The 22336-nt window shown below is 43.4% G+C and overlaps 1 protein-coding gene across 1 annotated transcript in view; it reads left to right on the forward strand.

Annotated features, from left to right (window-relative positions):
* GMCL1 (germ cell-less 1, spermatogenesis associated) overlaps positions 1-22336 on the forward strand; it is an 81710-nt gene that overhangs the window by 53619 nt on the left and 5755 nt on the right. The window contains exons 11-14 of the mRNA XM_075273038.1: positions 5139-5208; positions 9795-9870; positions 15544-15689; positions 17954-18041. Of these exons, the coding sequence (XP_075129139.1) occupies positions 5139-5208; positions 9795-9870; positions 15544-15689; positions 17954-18041 (380 nt within the window). The remainder of the gene's footprint in view (positions 1-5138; positions 5209-9794; positions 9871-15543; positions 15690-17953; positions 18042-22336) is intronic.

Consider the following 22336-nt stretch of genomic DNA (forward strand, 5'->3'; position numbering starts at 1 on the left):
GTGGGTTTAGATAAAACAGGATTCTAATGATAGAATTCATTTAAATTCTGTAATGTCATAAGGTCGGTGTCAGGCAGGCGGTGGGATTCAGAGGCAGCCAGTGTCAGAGCTCTCCTTATCTTCACTCAGACTGTCATCTGCATTAGAGTCCTAATGTATTTGGCCACTTATGGTGGTCTATGGAGAGGGAAGGGGCTCTTAATTGATTTATTGCCTTGCTCTATGCAGTGTGTTATCTTGAAGAGCTCACCCTCACTCAATGTAGCAGAGCTTAGCAGTTATTGGTGCGTCTTTAGCAGTCACCTGCTCTCTGTACACTTCTATGTAGGAAGTAACTCTATTTGATATAAGAAGTAAATGCAGGTGGTATATGTTTAATACTATGGTCATGGTACAGTATATTCTAACTTCTTGTCGTGCTTGTCAAGTGAAGGTCCAAACTGGATGTCAAGGATGCGGTTCAGGTCTCCTGAACAGTCAGGCTGTCTAATCCCATTTGTGGTTGGTTGACAACCTCTGCCATGTTTGTGGTTGGTTGACAACCTCTGTCATCTTTCGCACATGGGCAGTTAAGATGTTCTGGCCCCTGTTATATCCGCATACTGCGTCTGGCAGAGGTAATGTAGAAATAAAATGATTTGTATGTACACATGGGTAGAATCTTAATCACTTGTTCTATTACCAGCAATGGAGTGTTTGAGGAGGGGGGGGGGGGGTGAGTCAAAACCACTGACAAGTACCCTTTACCACAAAATACAGATGGCTGGAGCTTAAGTCTGCATTTGTTTTTTGTGACTGATACAACAATCATTACACTTTGTTCACATCTCCATAGGGTCATGAGTTAATAATGCGGAAAATTACTTTTGTGGCGGACTGATGATAATGAAGAGACCTCTGTTTAATCCCAGCAGCGGCGAACATCTGAATACTGACACGTCGGGCTTGTTTTCGTGTCACTGGATATTGTTTAATGACACAAACCCTGAACCACTTCTGACACCTGTTTTATTCAATTTTGGCTGATGCCGTGCTCCCGAGCCCCCGTCTGCGGTTTGCTTGTACAGCTTGTTTTTAATGTGTGAAAAATGAAATAGGAAGCCAGTATGGAGCCGTCCTCTGATGCGCAGTGCAAAGGTGCTAACTCAGGAAATTTCACTGCGTGGCCCTCTTGTTTGTCAGAGTTGAGCCTTTATTAGATTTTCAAGCCTGTCCTGACATTTCAGCGATGTACTCTACAATTACGTATGTGTAGACGATGGGCTATGTGAAGTGGCCCATAGGATCCAATTACAGCTCGCCTCTTACTCTCCTGAGGGCTCTGACAAAATGTAAAGTCTGGTTATTATTGGGGTGTATTCACATTGGCAGGTAGTATGATATGCAGTCAGTAATTACATGGCAAAACAGTTTCCATTTTTTCCTGGTTGTTTTAATGTTACATCAGTACAAGCCTCACGGATGACAACACGTGCGGTTTTGCAGCAGAGATTTTGACTAAGCTTAACCAGTTCATGACCTGGTTCAGGACCACACACCTTATCTGTTTGTTTATTTTTGTATATAAGATAAAATCCTTTTAGTCCCTCCCTGGGGAAATTCAGTGTGATACAGCATCATGGAAAGTACAGTAGTATATAGCAAGAGAGAAACACATACAAGCTCATAGCAGATACAAAGATACTAGGAGTCATGGCAACTAAAAGAAGGAAACAGAAGACAGACTGCAGGATCATTTAGTTCTCTGTGCGAAGTGATGCTGATAATACAGCCTGACTTTGGTTGGAGGACACGAGGAGGGGGGGGTCAGCATGTAGATATAACAGGCAGAATCAGCTTTTTTGCAGAGGTGGGGGACACATGCAGCTGTCACGATAACCTGTGGTTGGTAGCGAGATCTCATGCTCAGCTGATAGTTTGGTATCTTGCATCAGCACTATTGTTCCTTAAAGAGGACCTTTCATGGTTTGGGGCACATGCAGTTCTATATACTGCTGCAAAGCCGACAGTGCGATGAATTCAGCGCACTGTTGGCTTTCCCGATCTGTGGCCCGGGTGAAAAGCTAGCGATCCCGGTACCGTAGCTCTTTACAGTCAGTACAGTGTGAGTGGGGAGGAATGCCCCCTCCCCTCCTGATAGTGCTCATCCTTAGAGTACCCCATGCTTCATCACAAGCCCTCCTCCTTTCTTCTTACTGCTGTCCGTGTTCTATCTGTCCACAGAAGTCTGAAGCTATCCAGGTAGACGGGATGCTGCTTTCTTGCCATGCTTCTTTAACCATGGGTGGTGGGGATGGTAGGTTCCTAGGCTGTAACAGAGTCCCACGTGTCCACAGTAAAAGAAAGAAATACCATTCAGCCGATGGCAGGCATCTTCCACAGATAGATGCCAAAAACATTTCCTTGAAAGAAGTCGCCTGCAATTTCATGCAGGTTTCCCCTCCATGCTTTGTCTGCCTCATGTTCACCATGCTTTCCTTAGCTCGTGGGGGGATGGTAACACGGCACATGTACACACAGGAAAGTCCTGCCGAGCAGGTATCTTCCAAGCTTAAACAATAGACACAACTAAAAAAAATATATAGTCCACAGGGTCTTCCATTCGATATAGTTAGCTAATGCATAGTGCTAGTTTGCTTGAGTAGAGGATTCTTGAAGATGCATACAAAAAGAGTGTAAAAGGAAAGTAGGTCACTCTCAGCTTGGAGCTCTGTATCAAGGCTGCCACTCATGCGGCGCCATTTTGGAAAAAAAAAAAAAAGGCAATTTTGAAGGCTCTAACTCACCCCCCCCCCCCCCCCCTTCCATTTCGGTTTATTCAAATAATTTTTACATCTTTTTCACATTGTTAGCCAATTCTTCAGAAATGTATAAAAGCCTCTGCCGCCATAACCTCTGCCTTCACCCCAGCTGCTGTCTGAATAAAAGGGGTTGTTGCTATAAGAGACACACAAAAAGCAGCCGGGATATTTCTTTTGACAAAATAGCGATCTTTTCTGTCCAAGTAGTTATCCTCGTCAGCTAAGCATTGATTTAGTCACCCCATTGATATCCAACACAATGGTCTAAGTGAGCCACTAAAAGGAACACATCTTATCCAATACGTTGCCTTTGACAGATGTTTGTTGCCTTCCTTACGATCTGCTGCGTTCTGTACTTGGAGGCCTGACAAACTATAATCACATCATCCTTCACTTCTGCTTTTTGCTTCCTTTTATTTTGGAAAACTACAAAAAAAAAAAAAATATTAATAATAATTTCCGTTTATCAATAAAATGTGTCGTGTCGTGATCTGAGCAGTCATTTTGCTTGTAGACTCTCTTCCATTAGTGCCAGCCGTGCGTTGTGCTTTAACCCCTGCGGTATAATTTATTCCTATGTGGCGGCACAATGCCATGTTTGTATATTTCCAAGGCAAACCTTTATTGTACGTGCACCAAGGCGTTACAAGGGTCACATTTATGTAACCCGTCATTTTTCCACCGCAGTAATGTGTTCTCTTGACTGGTAGGGACTGACGGCGACGAGGTGACGGGAGGATAGCGCAGGTTTTCATCGTGCTGTAATTCAACGCAAAGAAAGTGCAGCCTTTTCATTTTTATTTATGCTCCAGAAATTTCATGATTTCTGTTATATTAAAGGGACCTTAGCCGCGCGGCCTGTTTTATCCACATTTGCTTTGTAGATAAAGGGGTATTATGGCTCGTGTCAAGTGCGGTTATGGATTCGGAACTGCATATAAATGATAACTTCTCTACTTCTCGCAAAGCGTCCCTCTCCTGTCTTGTTCAGACCTCTAGCGCTGTTCATTTGTGGTTTTCTTGGCTGTCAGATTCTTCAATAGAGTATTAAAAATGAAAGCTAGAATATAGCACAGGTAGAGAACAAAGGGAGGAATAGGAATCCCTATAACAATGCTGATATACTGCCATTCAGTATATGGAGAAAGCGGGATAACAACCTTTTATAATCTGTGTAATGACAGCCATTTGTCAACACTCATTTTATTAATTTAGGCACATACGGTGCTTAGGGCTAGTTCACACAGAGTTACATGAACTCCGCGTGTGAACATTCAGCGATGGATTAGGCCCCAAATGAACGGGCCAGAGCCTCGCGCCTCAGCTGTGCGATCCGCGGCAAGATAGGGTGGCTCGTTTCTTTTTTCTGCTACTAGCTAGTGGAAAAAAGAAGCGAGCGGCTCCCATTAGTCAATGGGAGCCGGTTTTGGCAGCGGATTTTGAGGCGGATTCAGCGTCAAAATCCGCTGCCAAAAGACTCCGTGTGAACTAGCCTTTAGGGCTTGTGCCACACTATACATAGATTCATAGCTCACATTGGGCTCTGTTTCCATGGAGGCTCACAATCTAAATTCTAAACCTATTATGACCTGCCATTATCAGTTTTTTTTTTCGTGTGTACGGGGAAACTGAAGTACCCCGTGGAAGCCATAAACAAACTCTGGAGCAATGTACTGAATTTATACAGATGTCGCTCTTGTCCAGGTTCAAAGGCAGGCCCCAGTGCTGCGAGATATCTCCTAACCACGGAACGTCCATGCTGCTAATTAACGAGTTTTTCCAGGATTATCTATTGAAGACTGGCAGGGGGCTGACATGTGATGCCCCCGCTGATCAACTCTATAACGAAACCGCAGCGTTGATTTTCACTGAAAACCAGTCAAGGCATTGTACACTGTAGAGTGTTCACTCGAATGGGACTGAGCTGTGATCAGACTATGTGACTGATGAACTTGACCTGTGAAACAAAAGCTGCTATAGCTTCAAGCAGCTGAACAGCGGGGGGTCCTGGATGGCAGATATGTCTCCCAAGCCTTGGGGACCAATCTGCAGTATGTGGTGTATGTGTAGATTTTCTTTTGCAATATTTTTTTTCTGGAAGTAAACCTTACTCATATTGTTATGTTCTGTAGGTACAAGGAATGAGACTTGTGAGTTTCTAATTCTTGTTTTTTTTCTATATTTTTTATGGAAGAATATTTCCTCATTAACCCCCTAGTGTAAATAGAACAAGCGACGTGATGTGTCTGGTTTTGAGTGTGAAGAACATAAGTAACCTGGGCTCATTTCCAGCAGTGGGTGATACCTGTGAAATAAACTTTTGGTTTCTCATTTCAGAGTGGTTGTCGTCCGTGTACAAGCAGCAGTGGTTCACCATGCTTCGTGCTGAGCAGGATAATGACACGGGGTGAGTTTACCGTAATTGTGGAGCTAGATTCCTGTATTCAAGACAATGTTCTAATCCATTGCTATACAAAGACTTCCTGGAGGAGCTCCTAAGGAAACGAGCTAATATGTGCTGCATGGAGATTGCACTTGGCCACAGTGCACACAGGATCCAACATGGGATGAAACATCCAGCTGTTTGGAATAAAGCTCTAGATTTTATACTTGTACAGGAGCTGGAGTTTTCATCTCGCCCTAACTGATGGATGGATAAAGTATTTATTGGGTAAAACACTCCAGTTAGCTTAAGCTACAAGTCTGCGTATGATCCTTGAGTTGGGAATACCCCTTTAAATAATAATAATTAAAAAATAATTCTCAAAACATCTTTTTTGGTTCACACAGGTGTATAAAGGTGGACGTAAATAGAAGCTGCAAGCCGGCTCAAAATGAATAATTTTTGTCAATTTCGGCTGAACACCGTTTTAAATTCAATGTGAACGATCATTGATCCTGGGCAACAGCAGATTGGCAAAAACGTAATCTGTAAACTGCTAGTTTATAGCATGACCAGCCAGGAACCAGCAGTCACCTGGCACTTCTTGCAACTGCATTCTGTTGACTTACTGATCAGCAAGTTTAGCCTGGCATGTTGATGCTGAAGTTCATCTGATTAATGAACATTATGGCTAGTCCTTATCTTAAAGTGACCCTTTGATTTAGAATAAAAAAATTCCCAATAAATGGATACTACACAGTAATAAAAGTTGGTGATCTGCATTTTAATTATCCTGATCTGGTTCCTCCAATTCCCAGTCCCGTCTTCATTACATTATGGCCTCCAGCCTGATGCTGTTCTATGTACACAATGCTTTGGTAGTCTGAGTTTTTTTTTTTAATAAAAGGTCTGCTAGTTCTAGGAATGGGTTAATAAGTACACCCATATACCTTTAGCAGTGTATTGAGTGATTTCTGGTTGTCTGGAGCTCCTGGCATCCTCTGTATTTGTTTACATGTAGTTTCTATATGTAATCGCAGAGTGGCAAAAAGCTGTCATACAATGACCATAAAAATAGTGTTACTCATATATACACACATAATTTCTTAGGGAGCGTTCACACTACCGTCGGTGTCCGACATGCAGTGTCCGCTCCTAGTGTCCGCTCAAAATCTGTCACTGACACTAGGAGCGGACACTAGCTGTGTCCGTGACACTTGTCATTTATTTCAATGGGCATCGGGTGCGTTCTTTTGCACTCCGTGCCCGTCCTTTCCTGTCCGCAAGTGAAGATGTCCGACTTCTCAAGCAGACAGAGGAACCCTACATGCAGGGTTTTTCTGTCCGCTTGAGAAGTCGGACATCTTCACTTGCGGACAGGAAAGGACGGGCACGGAGTGCAAAAGAACGCACCCGATGCCCATTGAAATAAATGACAGGTGTCACGGACACAGCTAGTGTCCGCTCCTAGTGTCCGTGACAGATTTTGAGCGGACACTACATGTCGGACACCGACGGTAGTGTGAACGCCCCCTTATCCTGACAACTGAAATGGAACTATTTGTCTGCTTTAAAGGGGTTGTGCAGGATTAGAAAACATGGCTGCTTTCTTCTTCTCAGGAAGTGACTTCCCACCTGTTGGCCACATGGCAATGCTGCAGCTCAGACTGATTAAAATGACAGATTGAACTGTAGTTTGGTATTGTGACCAACAGATGTGATGTCACTACCTGGGAAACAGAAATCGGCCATGTTTTCTAATCCTGCACAACCCATTTAAGTCCTTTTGCACATGGCCGTATTACCTTTGGTCTTTATTGTACCTACCTGTGCCTCTAATTCATATGGATCAATTGTGACATGCTTTATCTCTTGCTCCCTGTGGAGCCCATGGCCCTACCACGTGCACAACTTGTAACTAGTGTATCTGACACCCATGTGCTTTGTTCTAATGTATAGATTATATCAGCTCCATTGCAGTTCAGTGGTTGCCTTTGGACAGATCCATTCCCGTTTTTGACTCCGTGGACCACTGTGACATGAACTGCTCATGTAGCTATGTGAGTGGTCTACATCTCAAATGTAAGAAGTATCAAAGATGGGATGATAATCCATACTGCCCGATTCTGCTAGATAACACCAGTCTGCGTCCTTTGCTGTACAAAACACTAATCCATTTTGTAAAAACCAGCCATTGTCATTGGCGCTACAAAGGGAAGCCTCACAACACATGAGCTCTGCTTGCCAGATGAAGAAAACACCTTTTTGATCTTTCAGTAACAAAACCCTCCAACCCTCGGGCGACGCTTTGTCCCTTTAAATAATTGAGTGGCCTGGAATACCTTTGGCATTGTTAAATAGCGGCGTTGTAATGAGGATCCTTGTGCCCGGCTGCCAGCACTGTCTCACACTCTGCGTCTTATCAGCCTCACAAAGCTTCTCCATTTCCAGCAGTGTGAGAGCGTTCAGCGCTGTCCTGCGGGAGAATCCGCTGTGCTAGAAATAGACAGTGTCGCCTTGGTTCACCTGTGAATAATCTTCTCATTGCTAGGCTACTGGGACATCTCTTTACTTCATGAGCCGTGGAGATGATAGATGGTACAAGAAATTCAAAGCTTCCTGGAATAGCCACACAACAAGCCTGAAATGAAGGAAGACTAAATCTCCTTCAGCTCGCGTTTGTGCTTCCCACAGATTTGCATAGACTAACCTTTAGAGGCTGACCCAGACATTGGTGCCTCGAAATGTCATCTTGGTCCGGGGAATGTTATTTCTTTACGGACTCTTTTAGAAACTAGATGAAACTTATTTTTAAAGGGAACCATCTGTAGTGGTAAAGACCATATCTTTATGTCACTCTTGTAGATTAGGAGAAAGACAACTTTGAAGTCTTATGTAAATGAGTTACTTAGTGCACTGGGGGCTGGGTCTTCTGCTCCCTGGAGCACTACTCTATCCCCTAAGACCCCTACTATTTCCTGCCTGAGCAAGCTGTCCTGTGAAAATTTATTCTTCCATTGCCTTGACTTTATCCATCCTACTTCACAAGTGCTCTAGTATCTTAAGCCCCTCCCTCAGTGCACCAAGTGCCTCATTTGCATTAGAATAAAAGTTGTTCTCCAAATTTCCAAAAGTGATCTACTAGTACATAACAGAGATATGATGTTCTTTACTGTATTGTGCTCTATAACGTGGTGGTGGCAGCTGAATATCCTTGGGGTAAGATGGTTGACTACCTTTAATTTATTATTTTTATTCTGTGTACTAATATATAGTCCTACTGTGAAGGGTATAATCATGTAATGTATGAAAAACATTGTTATCCTTAAAAGTTGAATTCTAGATATAGTTGCTTATGCTTGAAACTGGTATAATGAGAGGGGCCACACGGTGGCTCAGTGGTTAGCACTACAGCCTTGCAGCGCTGGATCTTGGTGTTCAAATCCCGCCAAGGGCAAAAAAAACATCTGCAAGGAGTTTGTATGTTCTCACCTTGTTTGCATGGATTTATATTCCAAAAAGACATACTGATAGGGGAAAAAAATGTACATTGTGAGCTCTATGTGGGGCTTACAAATCTACATAAAAAAAAAACAACAAAAAAACAAAACAAAACCTGGTATAATGTTATAAGATAAGATGGCGCCTGTTTCAGCGACGGGTGCACTACAAATGCTTGGTTTGCTGCTAGAAGACAGCGCCCCACGGTTACCACGCAGGACCGGGAGTAGCTGGCTATATCTGGCACTGCTTAAAGTTTTTCTGTTTGATTGAGATGTATCACACCAATCAGGAATGAATATGAGAACTTATGTTGTTCTATCACTTCCTTTCTCTGCTACTATTTAACCCCAGTGGTTTTAATAAAAAGTGCGTCCGCACACATTCCTAAGCTGAGAGAGGGACGAATACCAACATATAGAGTGGTGTGACTTCTTCACCGCCTGGCACTCAGCCTAATTAATTAGGACGACAACAGTTATCCAGGGTTATAGGTCAATTAGTCATAAACATGGCTTTGAGCTTATCACTACTATCTCCTATACTGTATGCATTTTGGAGCAGTACAGGTGGATAGTATGTTGTTAGTTGTGAGCCATGGTCATGCACAATTGTTTCGTACTGATAGGGAATGTAGATTCGGAGCCGTGTATGGGACAGTGACTGACAATGTCTCTAAAGTGCTGTGAATATGATGGCGCTATACAAGTAAGTATAACATACAAATAAACTAAATGTGTGGAATATGCAAGTCTGTATAGAGTCTCTGCCTGCTAACAAACCAGTAGGACACTGCGTCTTACCCTTTCAATTAAGCCATTGATAAGAAAATGTTATAATCGGATTAACTAGGACTGTAGGTTAAATCGGAGATCACTAAGGCTGTTATCTCCTGAGGAAAACATTCTGTATGTTTCACTTCAGCACAGCTTTGTAGATGTGGCTGTGGGGTATAGGTGTTGGGGGGTGGTAGATCTGACAGCCCAGATTAGGCATAAGCTCAAGTGGGTCAGCCTTTTGTGCAGAGTTTTTTTGTGAAAGTCATTTTTGCTGCATGACATTTGTGCCACACACATTAAGTAACAAAATCTTCCCATTATCTGTTGTAGCCCTCAAGAAATCAATAAAGAAGAACTGGAGAACAACAGTATGAGATGCGGCAGGAGACTTGCAAAAGATGGAGATGTAAGAGCGTTAAAAAGGCCTCCGCTTTCTCTCTCCAAATTGGCTGTCTTTGAATGACATTGCTTTTCTTTTCTATTCTCACAATTAACCCAACTGTTCTTTTATGGATTTCTCCATTTACTTCGCTAGGAGTTGTTAAAGTGAACCTGTCAGAGCAGAATATGATGGAGGGAGAGAAGCTGAGCTCTGAGATTTCAAGCAGAGGTTTCAATCAGAATTAGGCCGGGGTCCCATGTGGCGTAAAATTGCATTAAAAAACGTGGCATTTCTAGGAAATCCCATCCCCACACTGCGGGAAAATACGCACAACTGATACGCTGCAATTTCCAACTCTTTTGCCGTTTTGGAAATTGCATCATGTCAGTTATACCTACGGAAACGCCGGCGGTTTTCCTCCTACTAATATTATAAATGTGAAAGTTTTGTGTGTTTGCTACTCAATCACGTAAAAACGGTTGAACGGAGTTAGATGAAATTTGGCAAATAGTTTGTAACCTCGATTAACACAAGCTACTTTTTATCCCGGTAAATGACATGGCTTCACGACTTGTTCATATACTATATTACACTTCTCTAGGCTGCAGCTTATCTCAGCTAATTGGAGATTGCTGATTATTTTTCTATGTAAACACACAGATAACACTGAGTCCATGGTGTACAAGCATTTGCATATTATCTGATCTGCTCCAGTGCTGAGACACTTAGATGGGAAAACCACCTTTGATCCAAATTGGCAGTTTCCTAATTTAAAAAAATGCTGGGAAAAATTAAATCGAATTTGTCGCAAATTTCTCCAAAAAACCCCGAGACCTATGAAGGTAGCCAGAAGTCAACAGAGTTCTCTTCAAGCAGAGCTGAGGAGGATTGAGCAACCTAGGCGGCAATTAGAGCAGGTGGATCATCGACGCCAACAGCACACTCATTATATGGCATCCCAGCGAGCAGCTGAGGTGGCACACAGATCACCTGACAGAAATGTGTCACTGCAGCCGTACAGACTTGTCCAGGATGTCTGCCGCCATCAATCTGGCCTCAGATGAAGCAGGCCGCCATTGCAAACTTGTTCATCCTGGCACGGTGCAAGGAACAAGTTCAGCGGCAGGCCCACTTGAGAGCTGCTGAAACGTCAGAACAGGTGAACCATCAACGGCAGCAATTTGCTGAATATAGGTGGATCATTGACGCCAAAAACGCGCAGACAAAGTTGCGGGCAGAGGCTAGTATACACTCACCGGCCACTTTATTAGGTACACCATGCTAGTAACGGGTTGGACCCCCTTTTGCCTTCAGAACTGCCTCAATTCTTCGTGGCATAGATTCAACAAGGTGCTGGAAGCATTCCTCAGAGATTTTGGTCCATATTGACATGATGGCATCACACAGTTGCCGCAGATTTGTCGGCTGCACATCCATGGTGCGAATCTCCCGTTCCACCACATCCCAAAGATGCTCTATTGGATTGAGATCTGGTGACTGTGGAGGCCATTGGAGTACAGTGAACTCATTGTCATGTTCAAGAAACCAGTCTGAGATGATTCCAGCTTTATGACATGGCGCATTATCCTGCTGAAAGTAGCCATCAGATGTTGGGTACATTGTGGTCATAAAGGGATGGACATGGTCAGCAACAATACTCAGGTAGGCTTTGGCGTTGCAACGATGCTCAATTGGTACCAAGGGGCCCAAAGAGTGCCAAGAAAATATTCCCCACACCATGACACCACCACCACCAGCCTGAACCGTTGATACAAGGCAGGATGGATCCATGCTTTCATGTTGTTGACGCCAAATTCTGACCCTACCATCCGAATGTCGCAGCAGAAATCGAGACTCATCAGACCAGGCAACGTTTTTCCAATCTTCAATTGTCCAATTTCGATGAGCTTGTGCAAATTGTAGCCTCAGTTTCCTGTTCTTAGCTGAAAGGAGTGGCACCCGGTGTGGTCTTCTGCTGCTGTAGCCCATCTGCCTCAAAGTTCGATGTACTGTGCGTTCAGAGATGCTCTTCTGGCTACCTTGGTTGTAACGGGTGGCTATTTGAGTCACTGTTGCCTTTCTATCAGCTCGAACCAGTCTGGCCATTCTCCTCTGACCTCTGGCATCAACAACGCATTTCCACCCACAGAACTGCCGCTCACTGGATGTTTTTTCTTTTTCGGACCATTCTCTGTAAACCCTAGAGATGGTTGTGCATGAAAATCCCAGTAGATCAGCAGTTTCTGAAATACTCAGACCAGCCCTTCTGGCACCAACAAGCATGCCACGTTCAAAGGCACTCAAATCACCTTTCTTCCCCATACTGATGCTCGGTTTGAACTGCAGGAGATTGTCTTGACCATGTCTACATGCCTAAATGCACTGAGTTGCCGCCATGTGATTGGCTGATTAGAAATTAAGTGTTAACGAGCAGTTGGACAGGTGTACCTAATAAAGTGGCCGGTGAGTGTAGTTATAATTGAAAACCTATTGTAAATCTCATGTTTTGCCACCTTTAAAACATGTATCAAATATATGTGCGTCATCCGCAAAGGAAAGTTATCTAAATATGTGTACATCATCCTATTTGTTCTGGCACAGCATCAAGATTGTAGCGAGGGTACGACTGTAACTGACAGCCATAGCTAGTTGTTTAGGAGTAAGTGTTAAAGCACATGATGCTCCTCCTTTGGGGCGTCCATTCTATTCCGATTAATGTAGAGCAGGTCCTATCGTGCTCCAAGTGATCAGAATAGAACAATCTGAAGCCTCCATAGAGGTTATTACATCACCGAATGCACTCAGATGTCACTCAGAATGTCATCTAAGTGTATTCCACTGCAAAGTCTTTTCAGACAACACACTTGATAGTGTACATGGGGAGGCCCTTATAGTTTCACAGTATCTGGAATACCGAATGTTACTGACCCCTGGTGTAAAGTGTACCTAGTATAGATTCTTCTATAGTCCTCTTTTTAATTTGTTTAAAAAAATTTAAAACACCCAGCCCACACCCAATTGTATAACCTGTATGTTTTCCCAGTGAGTTTAGTTATCATACTGCAGAAATTCAGGGTTTCTCTGGGAGCTCTTGGCATCCTCTGCATTTGTTTACTTGGTGTAGCTTCCTGCTGTCCTAGCTCCTGCCATGTATTATGGTAGTTTGAAGCTGGCTCGCACCACCTCCCTCTTACTTCCTCCTCCTCTCTCGCTCCCTCAGACCCCCTCCCTGTCTCACTAGCTATCCCGCTCACTACTAGCTTTTCCCAACTAACTCTGCCCACCCCATCATGCTTACCTTTTTTCCCTGTCCAGACTTTCTTCTGAGGTAGCGGCTCCTCCTCTTTGACTCTGCTGGCTCTTGCGTAGGCTGGAGGAGCGTCCAACGCCTGCGCAGTAGAAATAGGGTGCCAACTACAACACCAGGCCAGCAGAGTCAAAGAAGAGAAGGAGCCATCCCTGCAGAAGGAAGTCTGGACAGGATGACAGGTAAGCATGATGGGGTGGGGGGAGTAGTGGTGACGTTCCGTAAACGGGGGAACGGAACGTCATAATCAGAAAATGTGCCTGGCATATGGGTAAATACACTTTTATTTTATTTACATTTTTTGCTAAAGTATGTAATTTAGAAAGTAGGCAGGGGAGGTTGTTTAAATTAGTATAGAAAATGCATTTTATACCAGACAACTCCTTTAACTATGCTACGTCTGTACACTATGCCATGTATATCAGGTGTGTGTGTATATATAGTCTCTGTAAGCTCCAAAGCTGTCTGAGGCCAAGGCCCCACGTTGCGGATCGGCACCTTTTTTTTGTTGCAGATTTTGCTGCAGTTTTTTTTTTAACCAAAACCAGCAGTAGATTGAGCAGAAGGAAGAAGTATAAGAACTTCCTTTATATTTCCCATTCCTTTTGTAGCCATTCTTTGCTTTGGCTCAAAAAAAAAGGCAACAAAACCTGCAACAAAAAAAAAGCTGCGTTTCTGTAATGTGGGGCCTCAGCCTAAAATTGGAAATGCACAATCCACCAAATTGCAGGGATAACTCTTCCATATAAACTTTTCCATTGTATCCATTGACTTAAAACAATGAATCAGGGCCCATTTAGTATTTGATGTGCTATGCACATATTCATGTAGCTCCAGCAGATACCTAACGAAAAAAATATTTATTGGGGATATCCGGCAACCTCCTCAATAATATGGCGGCAGGGTGAAAGAGTGAGGAGACCTGAAATCCCGGGTGAGTTGACATGTCTGTTTCATGGGAGATCCTTACTAAAACAGACATGACAGGAGAGGCGACAGGTCCTCTTTAAATAATAGCAGGTTTTCGCTCGTGTCTTGTAAGAAGTTGTGTTCTATCTGAACAGGAAGAAAGAATCCAATATATATAAAAAAAAGAGATGTCAAGGGATGATGGAGTTTGAGTTTATCATTGCGTATCTGAACCCTGTACGCCTTCTTGCAGTGTAGGAAATGTACAGACTGGGCGGCATGAGACGTCTGGCATTCATAGTTTGATTTTCATGCTTCACTTATCAGAATATTGATTTTTATGAGGGAGATAAATGGGTGGCATGCAGATCACCTGACAGAAATGGGTCACCGCAGCCGGCCATACTTGTCCAGGATGTCTGCCGCCATCGATCTGTCCTCAGATGAAGCAGGCCGCCATTACAAGCTTGTACATCCAGTCTCGCTTATTACACATAAATGTGCAGAACTAACCTTTCACCCAGCACTAATAAGCTTGGTTTTGCAGAGCGCTTTACGTTCCATATGCAGTAATGAGTGTTGTATATTTTTCTGCATAGCCCAGTGTATGGAGGCTTGTTGAAAGCCTTGAACTGCGGTATATTCATTGTATGGCTGCGCCGTCTATGTGAAGGTCATTATTTGAATGTAAATTGCTATGTATTGCTATTTTAAGAGCACGCTCAATATAAACATCGCTCTTTCTCTGTAATCTTACAGCGAGAGCCCATCAGGCATTTATGATGCGTACGGTATAATTTAGTAGTTAGCAGGCCACAGAACAGCAATGCTGTGCTTTAATGTGAGGGCCACAGAACATGGAGCTTCTGTAAAGGAAATCTGCCAGCACTATGACCCTGCAGTGTTACTTGGGTTGCAGTAGCAGGGGTGATAAGGAGAACTTTTTTAATCCAGTGTGCACTGCTTCTGCAAGCGCTCCAAGGGCAATCCGTAGCTCTGAGGTGGTCTGAGCAGTCGCCAGTCACCTCTAGTCATCCAGGAGACCACTCAGTGTTTGGGAATGGATGGCACGTGCAAGGAGTCTGTCACCAGAATCCAGCATATCAACCCATCCCTGCAGATAGTCGTCTGAATCAGTGGTACCTAATACGGCTGAGACCCAGAAGTCATGTCACCGACCTGTGCCTGCAGCATGAACTGTCCATTGTATTACAGTGGTCAGCATTAACTATAAGCTCAGTGCAATGTTTTAATGGCTGCTTCAGTATTTGGTCATCGGCATTAAAACATTATGCATGTGATTTCTTTAGAAACCCGTATAGGTTACAATATATAATAAATCGCTTACTATGTATGAAGATTTTTTTTAATAAGATTAATGTATCTGCCTTTCACATCTCTTTTGCCAATGGAACCTGCAATTTAGTTTCCCCATCTCCTGTAAACATCTCTCTTAACATTCTTTGTCTTTACTTTCTCAGTATTGTTGGAGATGGACTGGATTCAACTTTGGCTTTGACTTGCTGGTCACGTATACAAACCGCTATATCATTTTTAAGAGAAACACCTTAAATCAGCCATGCAGCGGCTCTGTCAGCCTGCAGCCACAAAGGAACATTGCATTCAGGTAACGTCTTACTGCTTCTACTAGAGGAGGGGATCCTATGCAGAAAATAACCTTGTATGTGCTGTCATAAGTGCAAATCACTTGGTTTCCCTAAAGAGTTGAAAACCCAGTTGCAGCCTTCTTTAACATGACTTTCTTCTTCAATTGCTTTCAGTGTCATTCGTTGTGTGATATCACACTGCAGTGTGCTGTTATGGTATCAGATTCAGGTTGAGAGTGCTACATCTTGGACTCAGATAGATAGATAGATTAAGTTTTTCTCTTTTTTTTTTTTTTTTTTTTTTAATTTTTTTTTTCCTTAGCTATTTTATTAGCCTCACTAGCAGGCTTGAACCTGCAACCATTTGATTACAGGTCCCATAGACCAACATGTTTATGCTAAATTACTATTGAGGCTGCTCATAGACCAGCTGCAATAGTAATATTCCTATGACAGGCCTAGGAACTTTCAGAAAGGCCCCAGATGTCATAGGAGCAGGTTGGTACCAGTGAACCAATGATCTCTTTGTGCAGGAAGAATTTTTTTTTTTTTTTAAGCTTGGGGGATGGGACGGGACGGCGACGACTCTGATTGCGGCCATTAGAGCCGGTTCTACACTGTATATTACAGCAGAGACCAGGTGGCTATGGCGGCCACCATCTTTAAAAATTTGGCATTTAGCATAAAAGTATAGCAGATGTCAGAAAGGGGTTAAACTTCAATTGTTAGTAAATGTGGGGATTGACATCTATGGAGGAACCTAGGAAGGATCTTTGTAGATGAGGTGGGCCTGTTCCCAGGGCACATAATGGTATCAGGTTGACACTCGTAGTTGAGTTATGATGTTTATATACTTTGGCTATTTATATTCATACAATTCTCTTGTGGCAGAGATGAGACACTATTGAAGGAGAAATTAAACTATAGTCGATACTGTACTCTTCTTTACATTTACATGTGCAACATTTTTTATGCTCACAAAAGTTAGTAACGTTTTAAGTTGTTTGCTATTATTAAATAAAGAGTGTGCGGCCTCGCATTGAAATGAATGGGAGGCGGAGTTTGGCTCAAAATCAGCCTGCAAAAAAACCTCCTGCTGCTAGATGTTCCCCTTCTTGTTTAGGTTGCTCTTCACTCCCTGTTACTGGGGAATTTCTGTGTTTAGAAACCAGCAATACAGGAACACAGTGAGTGGAGGGGCACGGTCATGGTGAATGTGGAGGGGCAGGTTTCTCTTCACTGCCCCTACATGCCTATACACAAATCTGCTGCCCTGTGCTTTCTGCCTGTACATTGCTCCAAGGAGTCTGCAATGAAAGAGACTGTGTATGTACTTCTGACTAGCTGCTTGTGTTATTGCAGATGGGATGTTGGTTATAGACCGACAAATCGGAGTATTGTCAGAAAAGCAGTTTGCTATTTGTCAAATTATTTTAGTTACATAATATCCTGAATTTGCGCTCGTTTTAGTTTTCTGACAGTCATAATGTGGCTGTTAGCAGAAAAATTGTCAGGACATCATGCATGAAGGCTTATACAGCCATAGAACAGACTGAACAGCACAATCCTGCACATATTTCATGAAAACTCTGGTGCCCTTTAAGGCTCCATGATTTACAATGTACTTCACGAGTGGGCGCCATGGAGAGAGTCACGGCTGTAAGATACAGCTGACACTGAGCTGTAATACCCACCGCTGTTAACCCTTAGATATCGTTATAGAAATTTGGGTGAAGTAATAATCTTCATACTGGACAATTGCTCGCTATATGTTATACTTACTTGGACTAGATCTCCTTCCATTGATCCTGTCTTAGTGACTAGTTCTGAGACAAGTTTGGTGCTATAAGGGCTAGTTCACACGTGAACTGCCCGCGCGGGTTTTGACACAGAGAGAGACGTGGTGAGCCGCGTCTCTCTCGTCAAAACCCGCCCGCCGCGACCATCGCTGTCGCGGCTTAACCCTCTGCTGTCGGCTCAAATGAATGAGCCGACATAGGAGGGAGCTGCCGGGGGCGGAAGCCGCGCGGCTGAGCCTGCGTGGCTTCCGCCTGAAGAAAGGACATGTCCTTTCTTTTCTCCGCTAGCAGCAGCTCGCCGCTAGCGGAGAACAGAAGCCCGGCGGTCTCCATAGACCACCATTATAAGGGGAGGTTTTGGACGCGAAATCCGCTGTCAAAAACCTCCCCTTATACTCACGTGTGAACTAGCCCTAAGAGCTGCCAAACTGTTTGGTGTATGAATTGACCTGTACATTATATTTAGTTACGCATTGTATTCGCAGGTTACGCTTGGTGTCTTTTGACGCAAATGGTAAAGTCATCTGCAGTCGGACTAGTGGCTACCAGATCCTCAGCCTTGAGAAAGATCAGGTATGTATTGTTTTCACTGATAATATCGCGGGTTCCAGTTCTGGTTTCTTAGGCAGCCAAGCTATAGATAACTATAGAGTCATATCTGCATTGCGTTAATAAGATGAAGGGAGACGGCAGGCCTGGACCTGGAGATGACATAAATTATAGGACTAGTAAATGGCATTATGTTCTAGTTTTATGGAGCAGGGATGGGGCTACATTTACTCAATTGACATTACACTCACTCCACTTCCATGCGAAGAAGTTTATTCTTTTGGTTCATCGGTGGACCAGTAGAGCAGAAAAACAGATCACAAATATAGCGGACACAAACGGAGCCCAAGGGACCGATCACAGGCCCCCACAAAGGTACTATAGGCTTCTATCTAATGGAGCAGGTAACATCCAATTTTCAATTACCTATCCCCACTCAGGTCCACTGCTGTCTTCGCCTAGGATGTCGCACCAGGACGCAGTATTCGTCACCCTAGAGGCCTAAGCAGAGGCTGGAGCCTAAAGTCCTTTTGTGGGGGCCTGTGACTGGGGGGGGGGAACTTTACTATATGGGAGATCTGTAATGAGGGTAGTGTACGGTACGGGGACCAATAAAGGAGCAGTATATCATGTGAGAGAGATCAGTAAAGCAGGCGTCATACCATGTGGAGAGCGCCGAGTCCCAGTCAAAAGCTTGCCATGGGGGCCCCATCTTTCCTAGTTGTGCACCTGCATGTCTGCCAGGTTTTCTGTGCAAATTACAACAGAATTCTGTCAAATATTTAGTAGCTTATCTGCCCCTGTCTTAAACCGTAGCAGCACATCATTTTATACTTCTAAAAAGTGGATAATCCCATGTCTTATGTAAATATCCGTGCACCAGAAGAAGGCTTTGTACAGTTGGGCAGCTTTGCTGAAGGCGAAGCCTAAGCATTGCTTACCATTTTCATGCCGGTCACATACATGAGGTCCAATTCTCAACCCTTAAGGCTATCTTATACATAATTTATGAAAAATTGATTTGATTTACATGGTAGAATCGAAGTTCATTTGGTAAGCTGTAAATGCTTTTCATTTAACCCCACTTTACTGAAAAACGATGCGTCCTGAACGTTAATTTCACATGAATAATGTGTCAGTGGCTCTTAACCCCTTTCTGTAACGATGGCCTTTTTTTTAAATTTTTTTTTCTCGTCTTTATTTTTGATCTTTCCTCCTTTTGCAGGAAAAAACAAAAACTGTATGTGTATGTAGTCAGATATATGTATGTGTGTATCTTAATAATATTATAAAGGTGAAAGTATGTGTGTTTGGATGTTTGGATGTTTGTTCCTCAATCACGCAAAAATGCCTTAACCGATTTGCGTGAAATTTTCACAAAACATAGTTTTTAGGCAGGATTGAACGATAGGCTACTTTTCGTTCCACTCACACATACACATTTTGCCCAGGACACCCCCAAACCCCAAACTCACAGCATGAGCTCTACAATCCCACACATTTTTGACCACTCACACAAGCCACACACTCCCTATTGGCCTCTCAAGCCTAGCCCCTAACCCCACAATACAACTTGTCAATATACCCTCACCCAATACCCCTCACCTTCATCTCTGTCCAGGGGGAAACCTCTTCAAGGCTGTGGATCAGCCATCTTACGCTCCCCGACTCCGCCCACTACACGCGCATGCGCAGCTTCCCCCTCTATACAACGTCTTTCTGCACGCCACCATTTTGTGGACACGCACAAAATCTTCTGCAGGCCGACACACCACTGCTCAACGCCGGTGGGAGCCTTCCCGCACCTCCCCAGCTCTCCACGGCTAAGACAGGCCTTCCTGAGTCTCCACCATCCGTTCGGGCCCAGGACACTGCCTACCCGCCCTTCCACAGGCCCTCCAGGGCAAGGAGACTGGTAAGTCGCCATTCCGTCAGCGGCTACGCACTTCTCCCCTCACAGCTCCACAGTATCCTTCTCACACTTCACTGCCTCTGCAGGCCGACACACTCCCCGACGCTGCTGGGATAAAGGAATGCAAAGGATTACAATGCTTGGCATTCCTTACACAGCTTCCCAGTCTTGAGTGGCAGGAGGTGTGTGGAGTAATGCAATGTATTACAATGCTACTACATTGCAATGCTTTGAGGAATGTTTTGCATTCCTCATCACACCTCCTGCTGCTCAACACTGGGAAGCTGTGTAAAGTAATGCAAAAGATTACAATGCTTTGCATTCCTTACACAGCTTTCCATTGTTCAGTAGCAGGAGTAATGCAATGTATTACAATGCAACTGCATTGCAATGCTTTGAGGAATGTTTTGCATTCCTTATCACACCCCCTGCTGCTCAACAGTGGGAAGCATTCTAATCCTTTGCCTTCCTTACACAGGTGCCATGCTGTTAAGGGGGGAAGTTGCCACGTTCCTAGGTCGCAAAGGGGCACGAGGCAGCTGCAAGGAGTGACCACTAGGGGAAGCGGGTAGGGAGAAAGGGGGCCAGCAGGCACCAGTAAGGAAAGGCAGTAAACACTTTAAGAGGGCCGCAAGGTTCGCACAGAGAATCCATGGACCCTTGCAGGTAGGAAGGCCCCCCTGCGGACACAACAAAAAGGAACAAGCCTGCGTTCCCAGCCAGGTGCGTCACGCACACAGTCAAGGTTCCGCAGACGAAGTCGCGGGTAAAAGCTAGTATGTAATATACCGTAGATATATATGTATGTGTGTATATGTAATATATATATATGAAGAGCTCAACGGAAAAATGGCCTAAGTCCACATTTTGTCATATTTCAAATTATTACCTAGAAAGCTTCTTTGTACCTCGTTCTATGCATTGGGTTTACAAGGTACCTAGGATTAATGACCTAAGTCCATATATTTCAATGCAGAAGAATTTACATTCAATGGAATAATGGCCTAAGTCCAATACAAACTTACTTACTTCATTTTTTCATTGAAATCGTGACTTCCGGTCTGTTGTTTATATTAGTGTAAAAACTTTGTCTTATTGTTTAAAAGGCTCTAAATCGACTTTTGCACATATTTAGCGCCGAAAAGGGAGGCAGGTAATTATTATTCTTCATCGTTTAATAATTTTTACGGTATATTTGACGATATTAGCCTTCAGAGCCACAGCATTAGTGCTATAAATAATAAAATTCCATTTTAGAAACTATCAATAATTTAAACTAATTAATAATAATAATAATAATAATAATAATAATAATAATAATAATAATAATAATAATAAATAATAGTAATAATTATTAATAATATTAAATAGTAATTAATTAATAATATTAAATAAATAATATATATATTTATACATGAAGCTGCAATTTTTTTAATAAACAATACAATTTATGATTAGGATTAACGGTGTTCATTAGCTGATTACATTGGATAGATATATTCCACAATAATGCCCGTTTGCTTTAGGCTAAAACTTTAAATTTCGTTTTTCTCACAATATTGATTTTTGGACTTAGGCCATTTTTCCGTTGAGCTCTTCATACATATATATATATATATTGCTCAAAAAATTTAAGGGAACACTGAAATAACGCATCCTAGATCTGAATGAATGAATGAATTAAATATTCTCATTGAATACTTTGTTCTGTACAAAGTTGAATGTGATGACAACAAAATCACACAAAAATCATCAATGGATATCAAAGTTATTAACCAATGGAGGGCTGGATTTGTAGTCACCCCCAAAATTATAATGGAAAAATACACTACAAAATGTTCCACCTTTGATGTAATTCTGGAATAGCTGTGTGTTCCTCTTGTTTGTGTGTTTGGATGTTTGTGGGTTTGTGTGTTTGGATGTTTGCTCCTCAATCACAGCCAAACGGCTGAATGGATTTGGGTGAAATTTCACATACACCTAGATATTTCACAGGAAGGAATGATAGGCTACTTTAAAAGTGGGTCACTCACCCCAAATCGCCACCGTCACCCTCCAAACACCTCTCCAGCCTCGGCTATAGAAGCTGGCATTCTGCCAGTGCTGCTGTGTCCACACTCCTCCTATTGGTGCATGGCAGCTGTGGGCGGGCTATAGAGCCAGGGCTGCGGCACCATAGGTTGAGGCCTCCATTTGGGCGTGCCGATTCAGCAGTCACATAGAGAGCAACATGGCGCCCGCCCACAGGTTCCCGGAGCTGCAGCTATGGCAGGCTGCCACACACTTCGCCGAGGAGGCTGCTGCACCCGACCCATCAGATACAGGTCAGTGCAGCGGGGGGAAGGGGGTGTCCCGGGGGAGGGGGGGTGACCGGCGGGGAGAGGGTGTCCTGGGCGGGTGGGGGCCG

Source organism: Leptodactylus fuscus, chromosome 5 (assembly GCF_031893055.1).
Source record: "Leptodactylus fuscus isolate aLepFus1 chromosome 5, aLepFus1.hap2, whole genome shotgun sequence".
NCBI classification, from domain to species: Eukaryota; Metazoa; Chordata; class Amphibia; order Anura; family Leptodactylidae; genus Leptodactylus; species Leptodactylus fuscus.